The sequence below is a fragment of the Fonsecaea nubica genome, assembly GCF_001646965.1.
Source record: "Fonsecaea nubica strain CBS 269.64 chromosome Unknown Scaff49, whole genome shotgun sequence".
Classification (NCBI taxonomy): domain Eukaryota; kingdom Fungi; phylum Ascomycota; class Eurotiomycetes; order Chaetothyriales; family Herpotrichiellaceae; genus Fonsecaea; species Fonsecaea nubica.
Genome location: NW_019173722.1, coordinates 20,881 through 39,847, shown reverse-complemented (window position 1 = coordinate 39,847; position 18,967 = coordinate 20,881). Strand labels below are relative to the sequence as shown.

The 18,967-nt window shown below is 52.2% G+C and overlaps 8 protein-coding genes across 8 annotated transcripts; 3 read left to right on the top strand and 5 right to left on the bottom strand.

Annotated features, from left to right (window-relative positions):
- Window positions 1–1,290: 1,290 nt before the first annotated feature.
- Window positions 1,291–3,036, top strand: AYO20_07174 (hypothetical protein; the record flags this gene model as incomplete). The annotated part of the gene is made up of 1 exon (XM_022645461.1): window positions 1,291–3,036. One exon carries the CDS (start codon window positions 1,291–1,293, stop codon window positions 3,034–3,036), a length of 1,746 nt encoding a protein of 581 aa, XP_022498500.1.
- A 2,053-nt stretch (window positions 3,037–5,089) lies between these two features.
- Window positions 5,090–6,007, top strand: AYO20_07173 (hypothetical protein; the record flags this gene model as incomplete). Its single annotated transcript, XM_022645460.1, has 1 exon — window positions 5,090–6,007. One exon carries the CDS (start codon window positions 5,090–5,092, stop codon window positions 6,005–6,007), a length of 918 nt encoding a protein of 305 aa, XP_022498499.1.
- A 566-nt stretch (window positions 6,008–6,573) lies between these two features.
- On the bottom strand, window positions 6,574–7,281 carry AYO20_07172 (hypothetical protein; the record flags this gene model as incomplete). Its single annotated transcript, XM_022645459.1, has 1 exon — window positions 6,574–7,281. The coding sequence occupies one exon, from the start codon at window positions 7,279–7,281 to the stop codon at window positions 6,574–6,576; it is 708 nt and encodes a 235-aa protein (XP_022498498.1).
- A 1,237-nt stretch (window positions 7,282–8,518) lies between these two features.
- AYO20_07171 (hypothetical protein) lies at window positions 8,519–10,796 on the top strand (the record flags this gene model as incomplete). The annotated part of the gene is made up of 3 exons (XM_022645458.1): window positions 8,519–8,987; window positions 9,047–9,360; window positions 10,179–10,796. The coding sequence occupies 3 exons, from the start codon at window positions 8,519–8,521 to the stop codon at window positions 10,794–10,796; spliced, it is 1,401 nt and encodes a 466-aa protein (XP_022498497.1).
- Window positions 10,797–10,973: 177 nt separating this feature from the next.
- AYO20_07170 (hypothetical protein) lies at window positions 10,974–13,136 on the bottom strand (the record flags this gene model as incomplete). Its single annotated transcript, XM_022645457.1, has 4 exons — window positions 10,974–11,147; window positions 11,224–12,517; window positions 12,566–12,715; window positions 12,799–13,136. The coding sequence occupies 4 exons, from the start codon at window positions 13,134–13,136 to the stop codon at window positions 10,974–10,976; spliced, it is 1,956 nt and encodes a 651-aa protein (XP_022498496.1).
- Window positions 13,137–13,940: 804 nt separating this feature from the next.
- On the bottom strand, window positions 13,941–15,345 carry AYO20_07169 (hypothetical protein; the record flags this gene model as incomplete). The annotated part of the gene is made up of 4 exons (XM_022645456.1): window positions 13,941–14,227; window positions 14,285–14,641; window positions 14,702–14,851; window positions 14,919–15,345. The coding sequence occupies 4 exons, from the start codon at window positions 15,343–15,345 to the stop codon at window positions 13,941–13,943; spliced, it is 1,221 nt and encodes a 406-aa protein (XP_022498495.1).
- A 685-nt stretch (window positions 15,346–16,030) lies between these two features.
- On the bottom strand, window positions 16,031–17,275 carry AYO20_07168 (hypothetical protein; the record flags this gene model as incomplete). Its single annotated transcript, XM_022645455.1, has 1 exon — window positions 16,031–17,275. The coding sequence occupies one exon, from the start codon at window positions 17,273–17,275 to the stop codon at window positions 16,031–16,033; it is 1,245 nt and encodes a 414-aa protein (XP_022498494.1).
- A 474-nt stretch (window positions 17,276–17,749) lies between these two features.
- AYO20_07167 (hypothetical protein) lies at window positions 17,750–18,301 on the bottom strand (the record flags this gene model as incomplete). Its single annotated transcript, XM_022645454.1, has 1 exon — window positions 17,750–18,301. The coding sequence occupies one exon, from the start codon at window positions 18,299–18,301 to the stop codon at window positions 17,750–17,752; it is 552 nt and encodes a 183-aa protein (XP_022498493.1).
- Between the last annotated feature and the right edge of the window lie 666 nt (window positions 18,302–18,967).

Here is an 18,967-nt window from a genome sequence, read left to right as displayed (position 1 = left end):
AAAAACGTGTTCCCCGTCGTCTTGAACTCTCAATACCAGAGAGAATTAATCCGCGCTCCATGTCCTTATAGAAGTTGATTGAGCTACAGTACCACGAAACATTGGCACAAGTGTTCATTGCGAATGAAGGCGGTAGCTCGGCGATTGTGAAAACTTGCGGCTGGGGATAGGTTTACTGGTGTGCTGTCACATAGGAGTCGTCGTTACTCTCCCTGGAACCCATCGATCGGCGCAGAGTGGCGGAAAAGATACCAGGTACGAAGCTAGCTCTTCGTGCCAGGAAATGGTACCATACACTGATACATTTTGTTCGTCACAGAGCCAACCCGAACCATTTTTATTTACTCTGTTCGGAAAACGACAGCCTTTCCTAGAGACAGCTGTCCATCGGGCGCTAGACTGGGCAGTCCAGCGCGGAAGTTCGAATGACTGTGCAAGGATATCTTGTAATTCTGTATATTATAGTGATCGTGACACAAATGGTGGGTCACTTCGAGGCTGATATTTTCCTTGTTGGTGTATCCAAAAAGGGGGATATGGTGTCATTGGTATTCCCGCCAATGGGTTTAGTATTTCTACTACGAACGGAGTACCAATGAGGCGGGAGCTCGTACTCGTTGACAAGGGAAAGCCTGTTACTGTAGTGGCTTACAATACGGGAGCTAATGTTGCCGGGAACTTGCAACTGTACGTGATTGACTGCGTTGGCACAGCTATACATATTACCTTGAAAGCCCTAGGGATTTGGTACTCCCTGCGCCGGGGCCAAGACTGATTATCTATTTCTCAGGTCGACCTCTACGCTGATACTGCAAGTCTTGCTCAGATAATCCGGGCCCACACCCATTTTAAGCAGTTCGACCATACCTTGGCTTGCTGATTGGCCGGGACCGATATTGAGGACTGATCTCCATGTCCGAAGAGGTAGCATTTGGGAACACCGGTGGTTCAGTCATCTCATACAAGGCAGCTGGCTCTCAGCATTATCATCAGTATCAGAAGAATCGTGCAAAAGGAACGACGTCGTTGGTGAAGTCTGTCATAGTTGGTTGGATTTGGCACTCCTGGTTTGGAACTCACGTGGCAGGGGTAGCGAAGGGGGTGGAGTCGCATTTTGTGCGCCCCAACTGCACCCACTGACTGCACAGACCATAATGACTCAGTTGCACCACCATCACCACCCATAACAACATTTGTTCTCCTCTCCCTGCTGAATGTTATTCTTTGGGCACTTCCAGGGACCAGTCTCTAAATCCGTCCGAGAGTCTGTAGCCCAGTAGCCTGTCGGCAATGGTTGATTCAAAGTCAGCTGCACTCAGCGCGGCCACCAGTCTAAATCCAGAGGCAGCCTCTTTTACCATGCCCGCCAACAATGGAGAGACCACTCTCAATGGTACCACCCAAAGTCTTCAGCCGGCGGCGATGAATGGGAATGACCAGACGAAAGATTCCAAAAAATCCAAGGCGCGGCCCGAAAGTGCACCTCGAACTACCACAGAACAAAACGTGGCCGAAGCAGGAGCAGGAGCCAAATTGACTGGCGCGCAGTTGAAAAAACAGAAGGCGGCTGAAAAGGCGGCAAGAAGAGCCGAAAAGGTTGCTGAAAAGGGAGCACAAGCCGTAGCCCAGGCACAAGGGCAGACCGCAGCGTCAGGAGCAAAATCAGAAACGCAAAGACGACCATCAACAACGAAGAGAGAAAGTGACACGGGTCCACATCATAAACGGACACCCTCAGGCAAGGCTTTACCTATCCGCGGTGCGATCCAACAACAGCAACAACCGCCTCATGGCTCCACGGTGCCGGAGAAAGAGAAGCGCCAGGACCTCAAACGCGTGTCAATGTTCTCTCACCTGTACCCAAAGGAAAAGAAAGCCACGTTGTCCGGAGCTGGTCGAGAAATACATCCCGCTGTGATATCGCTAGGATTACAGCTCCGTGACTTTGTGATCTGCGGCGGCAATGCACGTTGTGTAGCGACTCTTCTTGCTTTCAAAAAGGTTATCCAAACATATACCACTCCTGCAGGTGTGGCGCTCTCTCGACATCTACTCACCCATCTCAATCACCAGATTGCATATCTACGCAATGCGCGTCCATTGAGCATGAGCCAGGGGAACAGCATCCGATGGCTGAAGAACTTGATCTCCACGCAACCGGTTGAGGCTACCGATAGCGAAGCTAAACAAAGTATATGTCGTGCCATCGACTTGTTCATCCGCGAGAGGATCACGCTAGCCGATGAGGTGATTGCCCGAGAAGCCAGTTCGCGGATTCAAGACGGAGACGTGATTTTGACATACGGGAAGAGCAGTATCGTTGAGAAAACACTCCTCACTGCGCATCAGCAGGGAAAGAATTTCCAAATCATTGTCGTCGACTCGAGACCTATGTTCGAAGGCAAAAACCATGCCCAAAGCCTCATACGTGCAGGTCTCCAGGTCCACTATACTCTCCTATCTGGTCTAGCAGATGTGCTTGATAACCGATCCCAATCTGTCACCAAATGCTTCTTGGGTGCTTCCGCGATGCTAGGCAACGGAAAGCTGCTCTCTCGTGCAGGGTCCGCCATCGTTGCTATGATGGCTAAGGAATCGACCAAGAATAAAAGCCGGAACGTCCCTGTTATTGTCTTGTGCGAGACTGTCAAATTTACAGCGAAGGCTGCGCTCGACAGTATCATTATGAATGAATTGGGCGAGCCAGATGCTTTGGTGGAAAGTGCCGAAGCGGAGGTCTTGTCGTCAACCAAGCCAGCTACAGAAGCCAGTGTTGCAGGAAAAGGCGCCAACAAGAAGTCGAATCAGCAAAAGGACAAGAAGGATGAAGACGATGGGGATGAGAAGAGCGGCTCGTCGAATACTCGGGGGTTGGAGGATTGGAGGGATCAACCAAATCTGTTCCTACTGAATCTTATGTACGATGTAACACCGGCGGAATTCCTGGATCTTGTGGTGTGTGAACTGGGCAGTCTGCCGCCTCAGGCTGTGCCGGTGGTGAACGGTGTGCATGGGGACGACCAAACGCTGGCTTAATGGGTGCGGAGGAAGATTTCTTCTCCCTTTTCAGGGTTTCTGTGTGAATACGACGAAACACTTGGTAATGAGAGCATGACGGTCCTCGAAACTCAGACCAGTCCTGTCCTTCATATAGCACGGCAACGGATGAATGTGATCCCTCTGATATCAAAAATCCAGCAATGCAACCAAGCCCAAACTTGGCGATTCGTAGCTTCATAAACACCTCGATCCAACGACGGGAATTACGGCAAGGATCACCAATAGGAAAGGTCATGACAATGGACGGCGAAGAGAAAGAAGTTGGCAGAGAATTGACATACACGAGTCTGTTTTCCGCCGTCTAGCGCATACTGCTACTACATACGTATGTACGTAGCCTTCTTTTTCCGCAGAATCCCACAGCAAAAAGGAAAGCCATAGTCATGACTCCGTTGAGGGGCACACAAAAAACCACTTGTCGTCGCCTTTTTTTTAATATCTCCAGCTGGAAGATTCTCATCCATTCCGCACTCTTGCTTCAGGATGCGGTCCTCGTTCCAGCATGTTCATCTCCTCCGACTCCTGCTCTCCAACCACCCACTGTGCTCTCCCACCATGTTGCAAGTATTCACCGAACCCCGTTCCGTTCGTTGAGGTCCGTCATATTGATTGATTTCAATCCAGTCAATAAATTCCGCTGTCGTTGACGTAGGATTTACCGGTGCTGTTCGTGGAGAGTTCCCCATGTCAGCCAAACGTTCTAGAGGATTCATTGTCGCAGGACGACTCGTAGTCCTCTCCCGCACGCTTGTAACGTACCTTGATGAAACCGATGTCTTGGCTCTTTTCCCGGAAGCACTGACGGCAGATGTTGAGGCCATATTTGCGGATCAGACCGGCTTTGTGGGTGCAAACGCGGCTGCGAAACACGGACAAGTCAGCATATCACCTTCTCTTGTGTATAGCATATTCTCGAAAAAGTCCTCGCTGGGGTATCGGTCGCATTGAGCTCGGAGGCCTCGCTCTGTGAACTGGAACTCCTCCTCGCCTGGCGATCCAATATCCTCCGACAATAACATTCACTTAAACGAACACGCCTCGTCGAATCCAGCTTCCGAATCCACCTCTTCTCAAAAGGCACCACAAGGCACCAAACCGCACAAATCTTCTTGTTGGGGTTGTAGGGCGAGTGGAAAACACGTACCAGCCGCGAGCACCCTTGCCGAAGGTTCGGGGTCGGGAGTACCACACACTTTCGTGAGACATGGTTGCGGTTTTCTTTTCGCGGAGCGTCGAAGAAGGGAGTTATTCGTCGGGGCTTCTAGACGAGAAAAATGTAAGAAATTGTCAGAACTTTTCTCGTAGGTGTACAGAACTCGAGGCAGGGGTGATCAGTCTTCTCGACCGTGCGATGATCGGAGGGTCTGAATAAATTCGAGTGCAGGGAGACTTACCGTTCAAGCTGGCTGCAACTGGTGGTTTGGCGTATTGCAAGTACCCTGCGAATGTGGAAGTTGTAAAGTTCTCGATCGCAATTCAGAATGTGGGTTCCACAACGCCAAGATAATTTGCGTCACGTGAAATGAAATGGCGAGGTCGATGTTGATTGGTCAATTGACAGCATTGCTTCTTGCCCAGCACTCAAATATCGGGAGGCCATCCTAAAGCAAACATGATATATCTTTGTTCACATTGTGCGACCCAATGCCAACATCTTCTTGTCTATTGGAGCAGGAACTAGGCGCCGTGAAGCTAACAATCGTGGCTGGAGAGCGAGCCCCTCCAAGAGAACATACAAGTATGCCAGTCAAACTTGACGCTATTGCACCTCCGCACTGACTGCAGCATTTCCCTGTGCGATGCGTCCTGATTTGGCGACCAACATGGGTGGTACCTGTTCATTGGTCCTGTTTCTCCAGCGTCGATGACTCTCTGCATGGCAGCTCGGCACTAATTAGGACCTATGGAGAAGATGCTCCTCTCAGGTCAACCTACGTCCATCACATGAGCCGAGTGATACATGTTCCTATGAACTTCAAAAATCAAAACGTCTGTAGCCTTTTAAATCCGCTACATCAGCACAATTATCATGCCAGGCCTCAGAGTCGCTTTCACGGGTGGCTCAGGCAAAGTAGGTCGGCATGTGATCAAAGAGCTCCTTCGGTATGGCCACCAAGTCATCAACCTTGATCTCGTCGACCTTGCATCTTCGTCCAAGGACTTCCCCGAGCTGCAGGATGTTCACACCACAAAATGCGACCTCACCGACAGCGGCCAGGTATTTAGCAGCCTCGTCACGCACATGAAATTGGGCGAGCCGTTCCCCGCAGAAGCACCTCGACCTCCTGACGCGGTAATCCACTTTGCTGGGATCAATAAGCCGATGATTGTCTCTGACGGGGAGACATTTCGGATAAATACTATGGGCACCCACAATGTGGTCGAAGCGGCTTGTAAGCTGGGAATCAAGAAGATCATCATTGCGAGCAGTATCGCCGTCTATGGCGTGTCATTTGGTCAAGGTAATTTGGAGTATGCTTCATTTCCCGTCACAGAGGATGCGGACTGCAATCCAACGGACCCCTATGCGCTGTCGAAATTGTGCGGCGAACGGATTGCGAGGGGCTACGCTACGAAATTTGGCACGGATATCTACTGCCTGAGAATAGGGAGGGTGTTTGAACCGGATGGATACGATAGCGATATGTTCGAGGGCTACGTCCAGGAGCCGGAGAAGTGGTTTCAACATGGCTGGTCCTACACCGATGCGAGAGACCTGGGCCAAATGTGCCACCGCGGGCTTGTGACATCCGGTCTCGGCTTTCAAATCTTCAACGCCGTCAACGACACCATCACCAACTTCACCGACGATGCAGGCCGACTCCTGAGGCGTTGGTATCCGCACGTTCCGCATACGAGAGTGGTGGCTGGGAAAGAAGCCCCCATTACCAACGAGAAGCTTCGGCGACTGTTGGGCTTTGAAGAGGAACATGATTGGAGAGGGTAGCTCTGAGTAGAGCAGGCCTGCTGCTGGCCTTGGGTCGCTTGCATGGTCTAGTTCGGAGATTCGCTGAGGATTATCCTCGAAGAGCAGCGGTCACAGAGCAAGCAATCTACTCTCGCACGTCAATTGAGCATCCTTTCCCAGACCATTTGTTTGTGGTCTCACGAGTTTGTAGTCCTTGTTCCACTCCCGAAAACGACAGAAGTCAGCAGTCACACTGTCGCTTAGCAATCGACTATTTGTACGAGTATTCAACTATCAAAACATCAGAGTAGGAACCTGCCAGTCTTGCGAAAGACAGCCAAAGACTACCCTATCACATGGGATGGAGCAGTAGCAATGTCAAATGTCAATGTCAATATCATTAAAAGGTTATCCAACAGATGTTAAACGCCCGCAAAAAAAGTCCGACGCTGCCATACATGTTCATAAACCAATCCCAGCGGCCCTTCCGTTGGTACAAGTAAGTTTCCATATCCAATGCAGATGAATCACGGTGTACAATTACATGGTTTCCCAGAGTAGAATGTCCCGAGTCGGATGTGAGAGATCGGGGTGTTTTGTTTCCCCTACAAGCCCCTGGCACAGCCGTCGGCGATGTGGATGTGCAGGGGACCCCTACACGTGTAGTTCCTCGGGAAGGCGTCTGCAATCCACCAGATCTGCCAGCTGTGGATGGCGGCGAGGGCGCCCGCATTGTCCTCGCACGCGTAGAAGAAGTTGCGGCCGTGGTTCTGCAGCGCGCCGTTCCAGTTGAAGCTGAACTCGTTGGTGCGGACGCCCGCGGGCGGCGAGCCGTGCGGCGTGCTGAAGCCCACGGGCCGCGACTGTCGCGGCACCACGTACATCTGCTGCCAGCCGGTCGGGCTGGCGTGGATGGACTGGAAGGTGAGGGTGTCGACGCCGTTGCGGCCCCCAGAGACGATCAGCGGCTCCGAGTAGGACTGGTACTTGATCTGGCCGATGTAGGCGGAGCTGTTGGCGTAGAACAGGCTGTAGGACTGGAGGTCGTTCATGTTGAAGCGACCACCCCCGATGGCGAGGTCATAGACCGCCGCGTCGCGGGGCTCAATGTCGCTGGTTTCGGAAGTTTCGATGGGCGCGGCCATGGTGAGGCCGAGAAGGGTGGCTGCCGCGGCGAGAACGATGGTTGGTTTCATTGCGAACGATTGGCGAGGGTTGTTAACGAAGTGGTCACTGGAGGTATTCTCAGTGTAGAGCTGGACTATGTGGGTAAATCTTGTGGAATGTATTGTGTATGCGGAGAGCATGGACATGGTGTCTGGGTACAACACAACTTTATATGCAAGTACGATGAAACAAGCTGCGTGATATGCATAAGCTGATCTGCTGACAAGCACTGACCTGACCTTTTTCAGCATGTGAGCTAGAGAATGGAAGATCTAAAACATGGGGAATCAGAGTATTGGGATTTAACCAGAGGATCCTTGAAGCAGGGTTTGCCCTAGGCGAAGTATTCCCGCTTTGGCGAGAAGTGACTTGTCCGACATCGTGCAATGACCTCTCACAGCGCAGCAAGTACTTGAAAAGGTACTTGGTAGACGGGTAAAGGGATGATGGTATGAGGTGTTGGAGAAGAGCCGTGGCTGAGCACTGTTCGATCATACCGGCATAACACCACACAGCCTTGTCTCAAGATCAAGTGCTTTTTGGGGGCGAGTACTACGGGTGGAATTTCTCCAAGTCATCATGGCCATTCAGAGTAACCATATTCCAAAGGTGTAGAATGAGAGATGGGAAGAAAGAAAATGGAATTCATACTCGGGATCGACAGGAGCTTTTTCTTGTGCTGAAAATCTCTCAGAGCAACCAATTCGGAGGTGAGTGAGTCGTGATGCGGCACAAGCCGCGAGGAAGTCGGCGGAAGCTGTGGACCGAATTGCGGGGATCACTAGTCTCTTTTAGGGAGGCTAGTCTGTTATAGGAAAGGTGCAAGATGGCACAGCACAAAAGTCGCGCCATAATCGAACCACTTGCTCTCCATCTTCCAATAAGACTCCTCCATTTCTTTTTTCTTGACAGCATACCAAGTCATCGTACGTGGTGCGACTGTCTACACGTTAACTTGTACGAGTAATGGGTGCATTGCCCCTTCACAACACCCGAAATCATGTCCTTGGGCTGCTGTCTCGGGGCCATGTCCTCCAGCCACCCGCACTGGTGTCCTGCGTTGATTTGTACTTGGCTTACACTTGGCCTTTTACCACATTATCGTGAAGATCACGCGACCTACAAGTAGGACATTTTCCCAAGAACCTCAAAGCCTTGGGCTTTTCCTCGCACGGTACTCTTAATGGCCTAGATCTCACATGATCCCACTACTTCTTCTCGTTTGCTAGTCAACCTTCAACCGAGCTTCTCAACGTACACTATTACGCCAAAAGCACTTTACTTTTTAGTCTGCTATTATTCCAGCCCATTCAGCACATTCTCGAGAGGCCACAGCTCAAGTTTACTATATCATAGTCACAAAGGCTAAGTGTCGACTTCAAGATGGACACAACAGTCGATGTAAGATCAATTGGGAAGATGATCCATGCTGGATGCAAGCACCATCATTGTCGAAAGCACGCCAGTGGTCTAGTGCCTGAGTCTGCACAACTACCAACCATTACAACAAAGGTAGGAGAGGAATGGCCTCCAGAGTTCTTGCACTGTGGGACATGGCCACCTCCTCAGCAAGCGTCTGAATCAGAGTCCGACATCAACATAGCCGTGAAGCCCAAAACCAAGGCATCCAAGCAGAAAGCGCCTGTCAAGGTATATCCAGACAATATACCAGACATAGATGGGGACGGTAGCGACAGCGACTCTAACTCCGACGAAACAAGCGACGACCTGGCCGATACTCCTGTCGAGCCAGTGGCGGTGGATTCAACGGAGCTGTCGGACGCAATAGACACGTTAAAAGTCGCCACGGACGATGCCGCTACATCCGGAGATCAAAGCGGAAATGATAAGAGTATGTTACAGCTGTTGTTGCCTCGAGTTCCTCTCATCGCTTACACATCATTGTTACAGGAATAACCAACGTCATCCATGCTCTAGTGAAGGCTCCATACTCGGTGCTCAAGCTCGTCGCCAGACACGGCAACGGCGACGGCAGCCCTCGGAGGGGCAACGACACCAGCAAATCCCCGCGGAAATCGCTCTTTGACCATGAGATCGTGGCGGAGAGCCAGGCTCGTGTGGAGATTGCCGACTATCTGGACAGCCTCATCGACCATGGCGACTACGAAGAAGGCTATGGCTGCGTGTGGCCGCTCGAAGAGTACCGCCGCACGGGATGGGCCAAGGAGATGATCGCCGCGTACCCGGGGGAGTGTGCCGAGTTTGTACGCAGGGTGCATCAGGAGTGCCACGTTCGACAACAACGCGAACCGGAACCAGATTGTCTGTAATTGACAGTACCATTATGACATTGGGATGTGCAACCAGCCCAGGAGCGAACTTTGAAATTGTACATACATAGCGATCGCTCGACGTGGACGGGATGGGTCCGACATATGGAAATATCTCGGGGTGGTCTACAGTTACGCTTGTACACTCACGCAGTCTCGCGGATATTGCGAATGACTTATGAATCTTGATTATGCTTCACGACTGGAGACGCGCATACGGTGGGAAACCAGACTTACGGAGAGGGCTGAACGATCAAGGCAGGTAGAGTCCTCAGAATCAATCGATCCTATTGTTATCCAACTCTCGAATGCTACTGCACTTCGAATGGCAACCATAATTCCGGCCAGTGGTATGTGGTTATTAAGTAGCAAGGCTGAGCAAGGCTGTCGGTGGAGGGGTCGAGTTGAGGAACCACTAGCCTGTCACGCCTCTCAAATCAATTAAGGTCCAGCTATTAATTAATTAGACTTGCGCGCCTACCCCACGCTTTTTGTTTACTCGTGCGCAGCCATTTTGCCCAAACGTCTCCAGGAATTAAATTCCCTGTCTTGTCCCCATCCCCATCTTCCATTCTTCACCTTACAATCTAGTCCTTCTCTTACGCTTCAATTATTGGTCATTGAGCAGGACAACTGCATCATGGTTCGTCCCCGTTCCCCCCGAATCCGCGTCTCTCCCCCTGCCCAACCTTGACGTCAGTCCAAAGAAGGCGTTCGGCATTGCTAACATCCATGTGAAACTTGCTTTGTAGTCACGCGACTCCTCCGCAACGTACGTACACCTCCGCGCCTCGCGGCTCGCCGACGTGTTCGAAGAGTTCTGCCGCCCGCCGGCGTCGACGGTGTTTGCGCTATCCACGCCGCTCATGGCGCAGAACCAGGGGTCTTCGGGCGGAGGGGGCCCAGGAGGGGGCAACAAAGCGCTCCCCATGTCAGGCAACATCGGGGACGGTAGCGGCATGACCGCCCTGCCGGGCCACTACCTCCCGTTCGAGGAGATCACGCTGCCCCCGCACCTCATGCCCATCAACCCAGAAGACGAGGACGACGTGGTCCCGGACATGCACGCCGCCTTTGGCATTAACCGCGCCCTGAACCAGAACCTGGTCTCCGCCGCCATCGTCCCGGGTTCCGCGGCAGCTGCGGTCGCGGCAGTCGGCATGGGCGCGGGCAGTGGAGCGGTGGGCGCAGACGGTGCGACGACGGGTGAAGCCAGCCAGGCGGGTGCTACGAGAGATCCCATGTGGAGAGATCTGGGGTTGAATGCGTTGGTGGCCGATGCGCCGAGGAACGGGATTTCTGCTGTAGGCATGGAAGGCGTGGGACGCAGAAGAGAAGGGAAGAGGATAGGTCTATTGCTTTTACGGTGATGAATAGGGGAAGAAGAATAAATTTCCAAGGACTGTGCAACGTCGATGCATGCTCTGGGGTGAATGATGGTCATGAGAAACACGACAGGCGTTATGTGATAGCCATGGGGTGGCATTGATAGGAGGCAGCCCATCCAACAAAACCTCCATGGAGCAGAACGAGATACGGCCACACCACTATATTCTTACGACATCAACCCTCCCTCGTTCAAAGACATTATGAGCCACGGCCCTGGCCGACTTTTCCTCCTCAGACAATATGCGCGGATGCAGTGATATCTGCGAGTACGTCCCTGCGGCCTTGCGCTTGGACAGTTGTCCGGGGTTGATTACCATGACGCTGTCAACGACCTACAGCACCCACATTGTTAGCTCGTTCGAAGTTGTTCGAAATTCACGACACGGGCACAAACTGTTTTGGACGTACCTTGACAGAAGCCGTCAACATGCTCGGTAGAATGAGCACATCGGGCTTGACCTGCATCCATTCACCAAGCTTGAGATATCCCACATCCAAACACGCGCCGGTCGCCTTCACGACACCGTTGCTGGAGAGTTTATCCCTGGACATGGGCGGGTAGAGAGGGAAGAAATGCCGCTGGTCGATCAGATACCCGGGCAGTCTGGTCAGGAGATCTTGCCCCGGGCCGTGAGACAATTGCTCCCGACTGAGCTCGTACAGGATGTCTTGGGACGACACGCCAAAGACAACCTCGTTTAGTGAAATGAAAGAAGGATTCGGAAGCATCGTGACTTGCTTGGGTAGCGCGAGGTCTTTCTTCGTTAGTCGTTCTTGTGGCCAGCTGACGTGTTTGCTCATCAAGTCGCGCGTGCTTGGGATCATGACCACCGTGATGCCAGGGACCGCGGAACATAGACGCTGTAGAGGCGTGGAGATCCACAGTCGGAAGAGCGTGGCCAGTGTGGCTTCTTGGTCCAGACCTCGCACGTCTGGCAGGTCGAAGTCGCCCGATGCCAGCATTGGGTGCTCAATGTCGAGAAACGGTCCAGTCAGTATGAGAGCGTCGGCCATCAACTCCTCGGCTTTCTCGCACAGGGCCTGGAACGGTTCGTAGTCGAGGTTGTCTTCGGCCGTGTACGGACCTGACGCGATCATGACATTGAGTGGGAGGGAGCTGGAGTCCTCCGACACTTCGAGGCGCTCGTTGATGGCCTCGATGTTGGTCGGCAGTGAGGAGGGCATGGGGAGCTTTGGCACCGTAATCACCTCCTTGACCGTGAAGTAAAGCCCAGACGCGTTTGTGCCTCGCAATGCGACGATCTGGCCCGGGAAGAACTGGTACGATGACAACCCGTCCACTTTCAGAGGCACGCGAAGGCCCGCGCCCATTCGTCTGGACATCTCCAGCACGAGTGACGCCGAGTTCAGCTTGCCATCGGCCGTGTCGCACGCGATCCTTCCCACCGCGACGATCTCGCTTGTCCGCTGCGCCGCGGCATTCCCAAACGCCGAGTCTTCCAGGTTGTGGGCTTTTTGGACGAGGGCCAGGAAATCGTCGATCCGCTCATCCAGCACCTCCGACGACTCCCGCAGGCGCATCGCCATGGGTTTATACTGAAACTTTTTATATTCCGTCCCAGAGACGAGGCGCAGTCGCGCTTGAGAGAAGGGCGCAATTGGCGCTTCGGCTGCCGAGAGGTGCTCGTTCAATGTCTCGATAACTTGTCCTGCGTTCGGCCGTTCTGAGAATGGTACGCCTCTGTCCCACGTTAGTATCAGACAAAAACAGCTGAAACGGGTAGCATACGCAGATGCATCGAGCTTCCCGGCCTTGCCTGGCGTTCTGTTCGTGGTCTCCGGACGGCTGACTTTCCTCGGTACCGGCGAGTCGAAATCTGCTTTTCTCTTGACACTTCCGTTTCGTCGCGAGATCGCATTGGGAGTGAGCTCGTCCAGCCTGTTTTATGTCCCAGTGTATTAGCGTCACAATCTCTCTCCCTCCCCTCTGACCAGAGGAAAGGAGCTGTCAGAGCAACATACATCCCAAAGACGTCCGAAGTCCCCCCCGCCCTCGGCGTAGCGTGGACGAGACTTTTCCTTTCAGACTTGACCGCAGACTTCGGCGCCGTCTGCTGGTTGCGCTCGCCCCTCTCGACCGAGTCCTGAACGTCCTTTGCAAACATGCGCGCCGTCTCCAGGTCCAGCTTCGTCTCCTCGCTCCCCATCTTCAGGCAGTACACCTCCCATTTTATAAACAGCTCGTCCGGCCCGATAGAGTGCACGCGTAGTATCGACTCCAGCACGCCGAGGATGTCTGGGGAGAGGCCGTTCCCCGCGGGGTCGAAGACCGCGTTGAGGTTCTCCTTCATGGCCGTCATCGTGAGAACAACGGAGGAGAAGTTTCTTGGTCGCGGTGAGCCCAGAAAATTTCCACTTTCGTGAGAGGTGGAAGCTTTGTTCGTTTCGTTTCGGCGACAACTATGGATGTAGGTACAGAAAGAGTCGGATAAATCCAATGGTGAACGCGATCCGAGGGACGCGTTAAGTGTTGCCAAGATTTGGCGTTCGTACTAACCCTTTTTTGGATTTGCAGATGTACGTACGCCGTTACACTTCGAACAAGTGTCAGTGTACATGAGTGTGTTAGCATGTACCCAGCAAGGGATCTGATTTACAATGAACCAGCACGGAACCTGGAGCACATATGACAGGAAACTCGCAGTTCAAATCTGATCTAAGAATGGGAAAACGTATCTGCTATTATTGAGCTACGGCCATGCTGTCATCCCAAATGCCGTGGGTCGTAAAGCAGTCGAGCTCGTCTATTACTGTGTTCATCGTGGCTGACATTTCCATGCTTCTTCCTGTGCCCGACTGGATTGCAGGTCGTTGCGCTCAAGTCTCTGCCGTTAGCCGTGGAATCAAAGCACAATACCGAAGACTCCGTATGCGACGCCAGGCTTGTCCTCGTACTTTGTGGTATCCCTGTATCCCTAAGTGCCCCCGAACTCTCGGTGGCATTATTCAAGGCCTAGACAACCCAACGCCTTCTCCATCCCGATCCCGTTCTCTTCGCTGAGGCATTGGCTCATCATACGTCATCTGTAAGCCGCTTTGTGCAGGACCGATCATCGTGCGCCGTAAATCTTCTCGGCAGTGACATGGCCATCCGCAGATCTGTCCTACTCCTCGGGACCGTCCACAAGCAGATAGTTTAAGATGTCACTAAGACTCAGCACTCCTTTCAGGTAGTTCTGCTCGTCCACTACCATCAACCGATGGACCCTGGACTTCTTGATCGTTTCGAAAATGGTATCTAACCCGTCTTCGAGCGAGCAGCAATAAATGCCTGGGTGGTTGGGCGAGCGGCAACTGAGAGCCTTGCCCACGGTCCAGGTCAAATTGCCGTAGTCGCCGGATTTGAGGATCTCAATCACGTCAACGGCTTCGAAGACGTTCAGCAACATGCCTGCCATCGTTCAGTCAGCGCAAATATGGCTATCGGATGTGAGTAGTGATAACTTACCCTCCGTTGTGACAACGGGCACACTACTGATGTTCTTGGTGACCATCTCATCGACCACATCCAATACCGTAGTGTCCATGCTACACCTCACGATGCCTGTATATGTGCCTAGTTTTATCATCTCGAGGGGCTTTCTCAACATATCCGTTTCCTTGACGTTCATGGAGATGAATTTCAGGATACGATATTGGGTGATGACTGAAGTGACCATTGTCCGTTGTGTGTCGCTGTCATAACTGACTAAAGGTATTCGGCGAGCGCGCGAGACAAGTTGTTTGCGCAGGGCATCGTAGAGGATAGCTTCGGGAGAGGCGGAGACGGTTTCGGGAGGCTTGACATTAAGGACTTTCTCGACATCTTGTAGAGCGTGAGTCTTTGGTTGGAGTAGTTACTCTTGAATTCAGGACATGGCCTTACCTTTTAGATCGCTGAGTAGCAGTTTATCCACATCTTTCAGTTTGTCAGCGTGGACATTGTAGTACCTGACGACATTGAGGTAGTCATTGACGGTCAATAGACCAGCGTATGTGGAAGTGTTCGAGTCCCATAGCGGCGCAGAGACGATACCTAATACACAAATATCAGCATGAGTTCCTTCCGTCAGACTTTCTCTTGGAGGTTGAGGAGGACATACCACACTGGACCATGATCTGTAAGCTCTCCTTGACCGTGAGACCAACATCTAGCTCAATCAGACGAAAGCTCAAGGGTAGCACATCGTAGCATTTGCGCGCTCGAAGGAAGTCCCGTATTGCCTGCAAGCCGGCTCTTTCATCTCGGTCTATCGGGCGTTCTGATCTCTGAGGGGCAGGTGGAGGGATATTACGAGGAACAGCTTTGGGGCGCAAGAGGTCTGATGGCCGGACAAAGGTGGCCTCGTGGGCGCCATAATTAGCGGCACCGGAAGGAGGGGGAGGAGAAGGGCTGCTATTCTGGATATGCGGGTGGTGTTCATGGTGGTGGTGATGAGAATGGTGATGGTAAGGACCGGTCGGTTGACCGTTTGGCGGGGTAGTGCGCGAATGCGAAGGCGACTGGGTCACCTCTGTGTCGTCTGCCATCGTGACCTGTCAAACCGCATCGTTTTGTGCTCTTCTGGCGATCACAAACTCTGCTTTCGCGGGTGGTTTTCGATGATGTGTGGTCGAGTGTGCAGTAGACGGAGGATGAGGAGGAGTGGAGAAAAAGGGTGGGCTTGTCACACGAGAAGATCCTGCAGGACAGAACAAGTCGAGGATGGCAAAGCTGAAAAAGATGGTCGCTAAACTCGTTACACAAGGCGTTAGAAGGATGGATTGGTGGTGAAGAATCCCTGATTTCTCGGGCCAACTGACAGACCTCTATGTGCGCAACAGACAATGAACCTGCGACATGCACATCATATCCCGTCTTCCCGCCCTTGGGGGCTCACGATTAAGGGCTGCCGACCGGAGCGGTAGTCCGGACAAGGCGGGGAGAATACTGTGTTGGTACAATGGAGGGGCAGAGAGGCTGAAGATTTCGATTATTATTCGGTTGGTGATCCGGCGGTGCCTGTGGATAGGCATATCCGCCCACCAAAAATAGCATGTGATTCCCCATTTCCCCCTACTGCAAGTAATTTGTACGTGTCCCGCGCAGTAGTCACAAGACAGTATACCTGTTCCTATCATCAAACTCCCGTCCCTGATACTATTCCAAGGCCACTCTAGAGAATGCGGGCGTACCCATGTGGCCAATCAATGCGAATAAGATACGTTGCCTCTCTCACGCAGACGATTGCTCTGCCTCCTTCTCCCGTTCGGCCAGCGACTTCTCGTCCCCTCCCTTGAGATATCCCTCATATTCACCAATTCGCTTGCCTCCTTCCTCCCATCGACGCCGGTACTCTGCCCTCCTCCACTCGCACAACTCATTGAGAGCCGGCCAATAGACGTCGTGGTCGTATTCGAACTCGACATGTCCCCCGCTTTCCTTGAGCAGCTGCTCACGTGGCACATGCAGTCCCATATCTTCGTTGAACTTGATCTTCTCTCTTGTCAACGGGTCAATGAATGGCGTGATCAGCTTGAAGAAGCCCCAGATGTAGAATGGCAGATTGGTGACGAGGGCGCGGCCGAGTCTCTCGGGGTAGTGATTCTGAAGGATGTGCAAGGTCTGCTTGCCCTGAGAAAGTGTCGCGCCTTGTCCAGATTTTGTCTCTGCAAAATTGATCAGCAGAGCGAGAGTCTCTTGCCCGGCTGGCATTAAATCAATAGCACGCTCCAGCATGAAGACCAAATGCTGGATTTGCCGGTCACTCCGCTCGGTGTTCTGTTTGGATGGGCGCAGGTATTGACACGTCCGGCCCTGAATATCCCATCCCAGAATAACCTGCTTTCCTGTCGCATTCTCAATGGAGATGTACTCCTTTGTGTGTTTCTCCAAGCCATACTCGCGTCGCCAGATCAAAGTATTTTTCAGCCTTGTTTCTGCTTGTGCCACGTTCCAGCTTGTAGCCCTCAGATAGCGGAGCAAGCATTCTCTTGTCAGGAACATGCGCTCTGAGTCGGTTAGGGGTGTCGTATTCGAGCCCTTTGCAGACGTCTCTGGGATCTCAGTCCAGGCGGACACGATCTTGAGAAGGCTTGCATACTTGTTCTCATGTTCTATTTCCAATGCTGGTCGAGAAGCGGGCTTAGAGGTCTCTAGAGGTTCGGCCAGTGGTGTCTTGATCACACCTTCAGCTGCGGTGCGCGGGAGGTTTAATGTCTTTGCCGGAGGGGGTGCAGGGAGTTCAGTCGTGGGTTCGACATCGGGACGCTTTTCTATCGTAACGTCATTCGCTGCAACGGCAGACTCGTTGATTTGTTGGGTTTGATCTGGAGGCTGTACTGTGGTCTGCGTGGTGGTCGGGGTGTTGCTGTCTTCAAGCTTCACTTGATGAATATTGGATGCAAGATCGACTGCGGCCTTTTCAGGATCAGTTGGCCCGCTGGGCATCGAGGGATTGTTCGCTACTTCAGCAGCCATTGCGACGCTGTGAAAAGAGGGAAAGACTCCGAGGAAAAGGATCTACTTGACCCTGGGGCACGTTTGGTTCACATTCTGAACGGGATTGAAATTCCAGAATAATAATTAATGGTTGGGGAAGTCGGTCAAGCTGGATCGGAAGCCCCTGTTGCCGGCCAGCCTGATCAAGCCACTTTCAACTATACCGCATTTATACAGGCGACCAAATATTAGGGGCATGGGCTACCAAAAATTGGAAATATCACTCGGGTTGCTCTAGTTTGATTTCTAGGTCTATGGAGCTACGGTTTGTAGCTTGTAGCTTGTAGTGTCGGGCACCCGCCATGCACAGCATCCTTCACCAGGTCAAAAAAAGGGCGTAAGGCAGTTTGTTGCTTAAAAACACTGGCTCCCGAATGGTCGAACGATTGTGTCGTCAGCACCTCCTGAGGATCTTATTGTAATTTATGCCATGTTCTCCATATGTGTCGCTTCTCAGATCTTGAGCTCCTTAGCGTCTGCTGGAGGTTGAGCCGCATCGTTCTGAGTGAGCTTGCGCCATTTCAGCCGAAGGAGTCGCTTGACGCCCTGCCACTCAGTTGGAGACTCTGGTCCTAGCATAATGTAGTCATGCCCGTCCTCCTCAAACATATCTGCACACCGGATTTGAAGCGTGTTGATCCAGTTGGGGTGAACGCTGATTTGGGCGTGGTGGACAATCTTTTGTTGCTTGCTATGTTCTTCGTCGAGATAGAATGGACCGCAGTACGCGATGGTCTTCATTGCTGCATTGGCCAGTTCTTGAGTAGTGCCGTCCTTCCAGTCATGGTCGAAGGATTCGAGGTCTGCCTCTTGTAGCAATGCTGCCATGTAGCCGTCCTTACTGTACATGATTTGACCTTTGCACTCTTTGCCCATTGGGTAGACGATGTCTTGCGGGTCCTCAAGATTGATGGCGACGTACGACACCAGGCCCCAGGTGCCAATGACGCGAGACCGGAATGATGGCATAGCGGTAGGTGATGGGGAGTCACTTCTATCAGACATGATTCTGGTAGAATTTGTGGTTCAAGGAATGAAGTTTTGTTCCTGGTCAGATGAAATGAAAGGGTGATTGTGGACTCATCAAGTATTGGATATGGAAGTTTAGTTGGCGGACATTAAATGAACGCAAAGATGTAATATAAGCGGAGGATAGAAGCGGCAGGAACTAGACCATAGCGGAGGAAAGAGCTTCCCGGACTTACCCAGGACCATGACTGCCATAGCATTCACTTGTCTATCACGCAGGTTCAGCAGGATGGGTATCCGACAGACAACCGGTGACACTGGACATGACACCTACAGAAGCGTGATTCCAAGGACAGTTAAGACCCAAGTGCACTGGAATAACGGTGCTGTTCCAGTAACAAAGCTGCTTCGGCACGAATTCTTGCCACCAGGCGTTACCATGTTGGTAGTCATGAGCGATGACAATTCACAAAGAAAGTGAAAATGAGATGAGAGAAACAAGAGACATTGATACTGCACATATTTAATTACCCGTAGTCATGCCGACGACAGATCGAGTTACGTAGTGACCGAGTAAAATTATCTACTCCGCCGTACTACAACATCATGCTGCATTTCTCTGTTCGAAGGTGTGTATGGATTCTAGCACCAGAGCAGGTCTCCGGTTTACAGGCAATCTTCCCAGTCTTGAGGTGGTATTGA